Below are 10,776 nucleotides of genomic sequence, written 5' to 3'. Positions count from 1 at the left end.
CCTCAGCCGTTGGCCTCGGGCAATAGATCATACTAGGCTGTTCCCTGCACCTCGGGAAAAATACTCTGGTCTATTGACTGCTCAAGTATTAAATAATTGTATAATATTATACATGCATTTAAATGTTTATTATTACAAATCAAAAGAGCTTTAAACTTATTGTAGAATTAAACCGTCAGCCTTAACAGTTTACAATTCTAACTGCAGAATACTCAATTTATTTTGTGTTAATTCAAGCATGGCATTTCTGTAAAGGGTAAAGGTACTCTAAATATGCAAAGAAATATATATATATATATATATATATATATATATATATATATATATATATATATATATATTTATTTATATATATATATATATATATATATATATATATATATATATATATATATATATATATACTTTTGCCAAGTATTCTTGTCTGTATCAAAATATGCCTGATAACATACAATTTTTGAGTACTTTTCAAAATAGTTCTACTTGTTGGTTGGATGACTGTGATCTACATGCATGAGACAAGATAACGAACAAAAATTCTAAATTAATTTTGCTCATGGTATAGTTAAACTACATCATAGGTTCTAATAAGCATAGTTTAATTATAAAAAAAAAGTTCATCTTACTTTGTGTTTTCTTCCAGTCCTGTGCGATTCAATAACATATTTAAAGCTCGATAAATTTTACTTCCTTTTTTTTCTCCTGGTAATGACGTCCTTGTGGTATATTATCAATGTATTAATATCAGCAAATCAGGTTATTGTAAATTCGTAATTAAAGGCAAGAAATAAATATACGCGTAAAATCGCCGGAAGAACATCTCACGAAGCCTTAAATGATGCTTTAATTTTTCGGACAGATGTAAACTATTTGGAATCAGGATAAAAATTTGGCGTTTGCGATTTTATATTCTTGCGATTTGATGCAAAACCGTTGAATCGCGGAATAAAGTTCTCGCGTAAAATAAAGAAATCTGCAGTATTCCATATCACAGTTTATATGAACAAAATCTCATAGAAATCGATAGTTAGATTTACGAAGTAATCACAGTCACACACGAAATGTTGATATTAACGACGATCTTATTTGTAGATCAGTTAGAGGTACAGTGTTAGAAACACGTATTGTTGTGGAATATAATGTTAAGTAACTAAAAAAGGAGCAGCACTTATCATTTTCTGAAGAGCATGATCTCATTTGCTTGTTAAAATAGTTTTAAATATAAATAAAAAAAGTTATGTGATGATAGTCTAAGAGATTTTGGTTTGTATCAAACCTTATTTGTATTCAATTCAGAAAGATTTGATTAAAACATTCAGAAATTGGTTATTGCAAACGGAAACACGTATACATGTAGGAATCATATTCAGCAATAATTATATCTTCTCCGTAGGTGTGAAATGTTCATCTTGGACTTAACATATTTTTTACAACGCACTTTGAAAAGTTTTAAGTGCTTTAAATTCGGGACCAAGTGAACGCACTTAAAAAAAATTGGTGCGTCGATATGGGCGATATTAAAGCCTTTGTGAAAAAACATTTTGTGCAGGGTTCATTCGAAATCTTTAAGACCCTCAAATATTATAGGTAATTGATTTAACCTAGTTTGACTCAATGCTACACTGACAAGAGAACTCAAGAGAGGTTTAGCTTTTCTGAATAGAATTGTCGCAATAAAAAAAAAAGCTTTAACAAAATAATGGTTTCGGATGATCTGCAGCAATTAGCCGTCAGCTGTCATATAAAACATATAAACCTCAACCTATAAAATTTCAGCATTCCACGAAATTTGGCCCCCACGAATGTTGATGATTCCACGGTATTTAAACTATTGTTTTGGACAATAGATGGAATGGATTTTTTTTCTTATTTAGTCTATAACCTTGTTACCCCGTCCCCCCTCCACACCCTATTATCCGACACACTTTGTTTTCTTTCCAACTTTATAACACGATATTAAATCATGACTGTAAACAAATAGGACTATTCTAATCATTTGCATTCTCATTCTCATATGCGTTAAGCAAAGAAATTTTGCATCGACAAAAACAATACAAGCAATAAGGTTGAAGAAGAGATACGCGAAAGGAAAAATTCAAAGATGAATTATATGCTCTACTGGTAAAACTAATGAATTGGGAAACAATGTCATCCGTCGGGTTGAGAACATGGCAGGTAAGTAGTAAAGTCATTAATATCAAAGGTTGCATTAAACGTGGTAGAGTATCTATCGAGAATTTTATAAATAATGACTAGTATTGCAGTAGTGAGTTATACATGCTCTCGTTCTTTTTTCATATGAAGTAAGGTAGAAAGAACATAGAACATAAAATTTAAGCACAAAAATCTGGAGTATTCGCGAAGAGTAACATCAAATAAAAAGAAGGCATATTTATACCGTATTTTAATTAAACGACCCCCACATAAAAACAGACACACATTAGACACGATTACAAACAAACTGTTCAAATGTATTTTAACTTGTTTTGTCATATACCGTTGGTCTTATAGATTTCCACCGTTTTAAACGAGGTATTCAAGAATTTAAAATGATACTCAAATAAATTAAATCCTTTGTTTGTTAAATTTGTGTACTAATTTTCCCTACCTTCCGTCGATTAGAAAGGAAAGTGAATCCGATGTCTAATAATTTCCAAACACTAATCGTATATATCTTTTGAAGCCCAGTATATCCCTTTACGCACTTAAAAAAAGCATTTTACATTGTACACGTTTTAATTTTTTTTATGAAGATGAATTTTTTTTCAGCTACTGAAATATACACAAAAGCATAGACATAAATATCACAATACTCATAAAATTATGTACAATATACTACACAACAACAATACAACTATTTAAAACCTTTCAAAACATTATATTCCAGCGTTCCTTAACCTCTGCATTAAATGTTTGTGTACATTTGGTCTTCTAATATACAATATACAATGTATATGTGAATGAACAGTCAACTAATCTTTTTTTGATTTATTTTCTTGCCGAAACACAAAGCAACAGAAAAAATTAATAAATGCAAAAAAAAAACCCTTCAAAACAGCTTTATGTTGTCCATTTGTATGTGTGGGCTCGTAGTCTGTGTAGTAAGACTCTTAATTCCCAGATGGAAGAGGTTTTTGTTGAGTGACCGGTGTTAAATACACATCTTCACCGATATTCTGATATTGAAGCCATTTAAACCGGTTTTCCTTGATCTCTTCATACGCTGCCAATTCTAATTCCTGTTTTTGTGAAGTTTCACATGTGTTGGTCGGTTGACAAGGTGTTTCGTAAGCGTTTTCTTGGTTAGGAAACTCAATATTTTGACTCTGGTACTGAGCTGTTTCTTCTTGCTGATCGTTCTCTTGGTTTAACTTTTGGCCCTGTCTAATCCCTCTTAATCAAACAGAAATATCAAAAACATAACTTGAGAAGAAAACACAAAAAAGACTGAAAACTTGAAAAAAAAAATTCTTAGATACATTCTTTATTTCTGTCAAACCTGACAAATGCAATGTATACAGTCATGTATAATGCTAATATTATCATTACATGTATTGAATTAACGAGCAACGCCTTTATTTAATACACTACTATGTCCAAAAAGTACCGACATTCACATTTTTACTGATAAACTAAGACATTTATAGATAATGTCCTGACATTACTGATAAACTAAGAAAAGTACTGACTTTTTACTGACAGTACTCAGAAACTTAGAAAAGTACTAACAAACTTAGACAGTGCTGAGTTATTTCATACAATTTCACACCTTTTAAGCTCTAGCGGAAGTAAAAACAATGGTGTCAGTACTTATCAGTGCTTGTTAGTACTTCTCTAAGTTTTTCAGTACCGTCAGTAAAAAGTGTGAGTACTTCTCTAAGTTTATCAGTACTGTCTAAGTTTGTCAGTACTTTTCTAAGTTTCTCAGTACCGTCAGTAAAAACGTCAGTACTTTTCTAAGTTTATCAGTAATGTCAGCACATTTTCAGTAAATGTCTAAGTTAATCAGTAAAAATTGGGAATGTCAGTACTTTTATGACTTAGTAGTAATATGTACTTGTGCACGTGTAAATGTTTCTTGTTGTGAAATACATTTTTTTTTTTTTATTTCATATTTGTTTTTTATCTGAAAGAATAATGTCTTACCTTTTGTAACAACAGTAGCAGGAACAAACCCATAGACCTGTCACAACAGTTGGTATCAAAATGAAGATCAACCACGGGAAGATTTCATAATTATTTTTGTTGTAGGCTGCGAAGAGTTAATAAATTAAACGGCATTACATAAATAATGTAATTCTAGGGAACACCGGGACTGTCTTATATGAGGATTAAACATTAAACGCAGTGTTCTCTTCATTATATCTCGTATTATATTCATTATATAATTTTTTTTTAAATTATATCGTGTACATTTTCCATTTTAAACAGTATTTCTTTTATTATATGATGTAGTTAAATCACTATATTATTTTCATTAATTATTATATATGAGGTGATTCGAACATTATATGAGGGTCTTCTAACATTATATGCGGTCGTTCTAACATTATATGCGGTAAACCCAACAATATATTATGTACTTCTCACATTACATACAGTGTATTCATTACTACATATAGTACATGTATTTCTGTTATTATGATGAGTGTTAAATATTATGTCCGGTCCTGTTCGCATTCCATGCGGTAGATTTTGCATTTCGTTGTGATGTAGACACAGTGTTATATGTTGTGCCTTCATCTTTATGATGATGATCTTTCGGAAGCTTATTTTCGGAAGTCGTGCTATGAAAAAATGGATGATATTTTACGGGACCTTAAAATTGCTCAATTTATAGATGGATGTACCCATTGCCGGGCAATGCTATTCGTTTAGCCCTGCTTAAACATTCTTTAAATTCTTGGTCAGGATTAAAGTAAATATTTCCAATTTATAAGGCATTAAAAATAGATCTGCACATTGTCTATTTCATTTTTTCACCAAATAAGTTTAAAGAAATTATTTCATTACTGCCCAAATCACAATTCATAATTTAAGGTTAAGTTTTCTATCCATATTTCTAGGACCTTGCCAAAATTTTTAATTATTCTCTTAGAAATACCCTTTTAGCGTTAAAGGAATTCTTATTTCTTGGTTTTGGAAAAGGGATGGGGTGGAAATAGATAGTTGATCTGTTCCTGATTACTTGATACAATATTCACTGTTGTGCCTTCCCGTGATATACATGTTCGCTTGCCAAAGGTACACGATTCGTTAGTTAGCGCAGAGACATAAATTTAAGTTTAAGCTTATTTTTATAGCCCCGTCCTAATCGAAGATTCGGAAGTATATAGTTTTTGCCCTGTTCGTACATCTGTTTGTCCGCAAATAATTAAACTAATTAATTTTTGAGTTGGTGAGGCAATTTCATATTTCACAGATGTATTATAATACCTTGGGACAAAACTTTTCTTAAAGTACCGCCAATTTAATAAATAGCGTTTAATTAAAATTAGTAATTTAGATTATATTTATCCCAAATAGTCAAATTTGCATCTGCATTAAATGAAGACGAATGAGCAGTTTCTGGAATTTTAAGACACCACCTCCCCCTTCCATTCTTTTCTCAATGCACGCCATTGGAGCTTGAAAAATCATCGGTTATGTCTGCATAATATTTAATTGGCATATTGAATTTATAAAGAAATAAGACCTTAACTCGTGTATACATGTACATACAGATTGAATGTTGACAAGTTATATGTTCTGCTCCTATTATATAAGGAAAGGGTTTCAACAGCTTGGGGCAATTAAAGCGTGGAAATCATAGGTAACTTCAGTAATACACCATGGTTTACTGACCTGTGCAATATACCGGAAAATCGGCATTACGTGGAGACAGTGTACTGAAGGCGTGTAATTATTGGGGTGGTTAATTCACTTGATTTCAAGATAAACTAGAAAACTGACCAGTCAGGAAGGGCCCCGCTATGACAATTAATATACAGAAGTGAAAAAAACTTTGAATTCCATCCTCTTTATATTAACAATGATGAAAAATAAATGCCCGGCATAAGATGTAAAGAACTGCAATATATAGGATCTCATGATTTGTAGTTGGATATGATTTTCATCCAACAATTAAAGTGTTAAACTGAGGGGTAAAAATATAAGGGTGCAGCTCATGGAATGAGAGTTTCATTTGATTACATTAAAAAAAAAAAATATGAAAATTTTAAGTAACAACTGTATTTTTAAAATTTCAAGATAATTCCTGAATGTCCAAAAACTTTAAATAGTAACCTTGTATCTGCATAAAACAGGGATGACCTCATGTCTTAAAAAAGACAAACTAAATTAAATGTGTATTTAAAAAAGATTTAAACAGGTGTTTTATAAAATGCAAGCCGTCAGTGAATGCAAATACATTGTATCACCCAGGGTTGACCTCAACTTCAAAACAAACATCAGTTGCAGACAAAGGTGTTCATTAATCTTCATATGACAGATAGATATAATCCTCTAAATTTTCTGCAGCAGGCAAGATAATTAACCCCAGGGGGTTAATTGTTCTGCTCTCTCATCCTTTTCTTCTAAATTTACAATAAGATTTGTTTTTTCAGAAATGACAGAATGGGGTTATTATCTATTTACCTGTTAAAATTAACAGCATTAAGGCAGAAAAAAAAATAAAAAAAATAATTAAAAAATAAGATAAATAATTAAAAAATAAAATAGTGAAAAAGGATATCTTAATATATATCTTGATTTTAGAATTCAATAAAATTATCATAAATCATTGTGTACAGTATTTTACCAAAATAAAGTATGAATATTATATTTCAAATCCATATTTCAAAGAATCTTAATATATATCTTGATTTTAGAATTCAATAAAAGTTATCATAAATCATTGTGTACAGTATTTTACCAAAATAAAGTATGAATATTATATTTTAAATCAATATTTCAAAGAATGTACACAATACTAAACCTCATTCAAAATTGACCTTAACTTCAAAACAAAGTTCATTTGCAGACACAGACAGTGCAGTAATTAATCTCAATGTGACAGATAAAGATAAAGCTTAGGATTTTCTTCCTGTGGAAGGTTAATTAACCCCAAAGGACAAATATTGCACAGCATTCCTAGTATACTATGGTAACATTCTCAGCAGTTATCTCTCTTTGCCCATTCATTCTTATGCATAGTTAAGGAATCTTCTCCACCACCCCAGCTCCAAACCAGAAGACATAGAGAGCCGAACTTAGCATCAAAATATGTATTTCTGCCTACTGAACTACCATACCAAATTTGAACTTGATTGGGCAACCATCAAAAAAGTTATTAGAAAAAAACAGAAAATTTGTGGACGGAAGAGTGACAGACGGACGGACAGAAGGACGGACGGACAGAGTGATTACTATAGGGCACCCGCAAATCCTTGCGGGGCCCTAAAATGTTTTAGTGACTGGGGCCGTAAATTTACTTCGAGATAAGCGGGGTACATGTATTCGAAATTTCCCTGTTCGATATATAATCATTCTATTTTGAAACAAATTAAGTTCTCACGTCCATTAAAGTTTTATTTATTTTGTTTAAAGTCATGTATTTTGAATGTACATTGCTTTTTTTTTTAGATAAGGCGGAAGCTTAAACGTTATTTTTTAATTAATAATTCTGTTAAAATTCCTGTATGTTTGGTGCAATGTTTTCGATAATTAATCATTTAGGCAAAATTGAACAAAATACTTTTTGATGATTTTAAGTACTTTAAATATATTTATAGAAATTAAATTGTTAAACAGTTTGAATAATTGTAGAAAGACATACGATATTTTTTGGTCAAATTAAACAAAAAATGTTCGTTGTTGAGATACGTATTTTTTTCCTCAAAGGTACATGTTTATACGTTTTCAAATTGAGGAATAAATTGTTTATAGATTTGATAAATTATGATATCAAATTATATTTGTACCCTTTACAATAAAAAGGAGTAAAATGAAATCAATACGGTAAAACTTTTGATTTTTTGCAATGCATTACTCACCGATGATTTCATAATTGCAATTTGTAATAGTTTTAATGTCAGATAAAACAAAGTGTTTTGATTTTTTAAAAATGTTTTTGTTTCAGTATTGTTGCAGTAATATTATTCAAAAAGGCGGGTCAAACGAGGGTTTTTTTAACATTGCCTAGGAAAAAAATACTCCATTGACTTTGTAGGCAGGAACTGTCTCTCTCATTAACTAAAATAAATTTATCTTCATATATCATCTATGTTAAAACCATTGTCTTTCTAAAAATCTCTACAGAAGTTTATTAATTAATAATTTAATTCTGGTTGTAACGCGCTTTCTGATTGACTACAAAATTATTTTATATCGTATAAAAAATTTTGCCTACGTCATACTAAGACTAACGTCAAAAACGTATCAATACGCCTGATGTTACGTTTGAATATTGTACAATTTTACGTCATTTTAAAGGTCAAATGACCGTTTTTATCTACAATAAAGAGTAAAAAATTAAATTATAAGCAATTAATTCAATATTTATTAGTTTTATACGATATAAAATGGTTTGAAACAGTTTACGCTTTTTTATAAACCGCTTCGCGGTTTATAAAGCGTAAACTGCCCCAACCATTTTATTCATTCCTTAAATATTTTTTTTTGGAATTCACCAAATTTTATTCCGCATAGGAATTTGCCATTATTCAACATGTTTGTTAAAAGACGTCATTCATCACGCGGAACTTTAAAACGGATATTAACATCCACACCGGTAATAGAAGTTAAAGAAAATTCATTTCATTAAATATTATAAAAAATGATAAAATAGTATTGATAGTATTCTTCTTAAATTAATGATAATATCCTATTTAGAATCTAATAGGCCGTTTAAGGTATTTAGTAAACAAATACGCATTACCAAAATAACAATCTGTAACGTCATTTTTTAGTGAATCTATTTTTGGAAATTGCATTAAACAAAATGATCCTTTCGAAATTCAATAGTGAACGGAAATTAAACTTTATAAAACTATTACACTTGGAGTATCTACAGAGGTAAGTGTTTTCTCTTGTTACGTCTTAACTTTTTTTTATTTTTATAAGATGAAGTAAATGGTTGTTCAAGGCAATTCTAAGTTTAAAAGTAGGATTATCAACAGTTTGTCTTTTGGTGGCTATAAAACGTTACTGCGGAATCATTAGATTTCCTGGTGGCCCAATTCTTGTGGAATTCGTGGGTACCACTATCCACGAATAAACATATTCCACGAGTTATTTACCTAGGGTTATTAAGTAATATTTCCTTTTTATGTATAAAATAAAACACGAAATTGCGACACCTTAAATTTTAGAATTTAGGCAATTAACGAAAATTGGCCCCCACGAATTTTAGTGATTCCACAGTTATTGAGAATTTGTTTAAAGAATGCTGACTTCAATGCTAATTTACAAAAGATTTCAGAGTTTCTAGTATATACGTACTGCAAAATACCTGTATCATTATCATTTGTCTTTACTATTTTACAATATTAAATTTACAATAATAGTTATGAAATCAGTGGGACAATTAGAACATTATTTATTATTAAAAGACACATCTCAAACATGAGTAACTGTTATTGCTTTATGTTCATAACGTCGACATTTATTTAATTGCAATATACACGTACGTAGATTTAGATAATTAAAACCATACTTAAACACAAACAACAAAATAAGTAATTTTATAACGTATTGCATTTTTAATTGGTATAAAATAGTTTAAAGCACAAAATGTGTTAACTTTCCAAACTTTTTTTTTTACTTTTTAAAGATTCAAATACTATAGACATACATGTACTTACAAGTATATCTATATTCAACTGCTGGATAGTTGTAGTCATCTTCATATGATGTATAGTTGTACATTATGTATCCAGCTTAATTGGTCGTTTATCATTTACTTCATCATCCACCAATGTCATTTTTAAAATATTCAAATGTTTATAACTGTGTTCCATATATATGCATAGTATACATTTTTATGATTGACAAATGTTGTGGAAGTACTTTAAAACTTAAAAAACAAGGAAATAATTATCTATTAGCGAAAACAAGTTAATCAGGAATATAGGCTTAACCAAAGTTTTCACCCAGTAGAATGTTTTTACTATATGAAATAAAAACAGTTCTTTGTCTTGCCGTCGGTGTGACTGATTTCCAGTTAACTTTAAAATAGTTAAGAACAATTTGTTGACCTTGAACTCTGGTTGCGACCAAGGACCTTGATCTGGATAGAACGAACACATCCGGTTTGATTGAATTGCGCACAGAGTTTTTTGTTTTGGGTTGCCGATGGAACTTATAAAATTGAAAATTTATGTTAAAATAACCTTTTCTTTGGATTGTTTATTATCCCAGATACCTGATAAATAACATGAAAACCAAGTTATCTAAGAATAGTTTATTTGGCGCTTCTGGCCGCGGTAAAATTATGGGGGCTACCGTAGGGCCGCCCCAACAAAAACAAGCAAGCAAAAAGCAAAGCAGCAAGCATTAAGCAAACATGATGTAATCAATAAGCGACTATGACGTAATTATGACGTCATCAACAAGCAAATTATCAATAAGCAAATATGACGTAATCATGCACTAGGTAAACGCAAGTGCATTTACGTTATAATGAATATTTTAACATTACTTAAGCCATGATATAAGCAACCTTGAATGACAAATAAATGGAATAAAATTTTAACATGTGCATATCCATCATTATGGATTTGAATTAGGATTAACTGT

At 30.2% G+C, this 10,776-nt stretch overlaps 1 protein-coding gene across 1 annotated transcript; it reads right to left on the bottom strand.

Moving 5' to 3' along the window:
• Window positions 1-2,698: 2,698 nt before the first annotated feature.
• On the bottom strand, window positions 2,699-9,957 carry LOC136274364 (uncharacterized). Its single transcript, XM_066080965.1, has 3 exons — window positions 9,843-9,957; window positions 4,147-4,252; window positions 2,699-3,393 (listed from the first exon to the last, which is right to left on the bottom strand). Exons 1-3 carry the CDS (start codon window positions 9,904-9,906, stop codon window positions 3,111-3,113), a joined length of 453 nt encoding a protein of 150 aa, XP_065937037.1. The 5' UTR covers window positions 9,907-9,957; the 3' UTR covers window positions 2,699-3,110.
• Window positions 9,958-10,776: the final 819 nt, after the last annotated feature.

Source organism: Magallana gigas, chromosome 4, assembly GCF_963853765.1.
Source record: "Magallana gigas chromosome 4, xbMagGiga1.1, whole genome shotgun sequence".
NCBI classification, from domain to species: domain Eukaryota; kingdom Metazoa; phylum Mollusca; class Bivalvia; order Ostreida; family Ostreidae; genus Magallana; species Magallana gigas.
The sequence above is the reverse complement of the archived record's forward strand: the minus strand, read 5'-3'. Positions and strand labels throughout refer to the sequence as shown.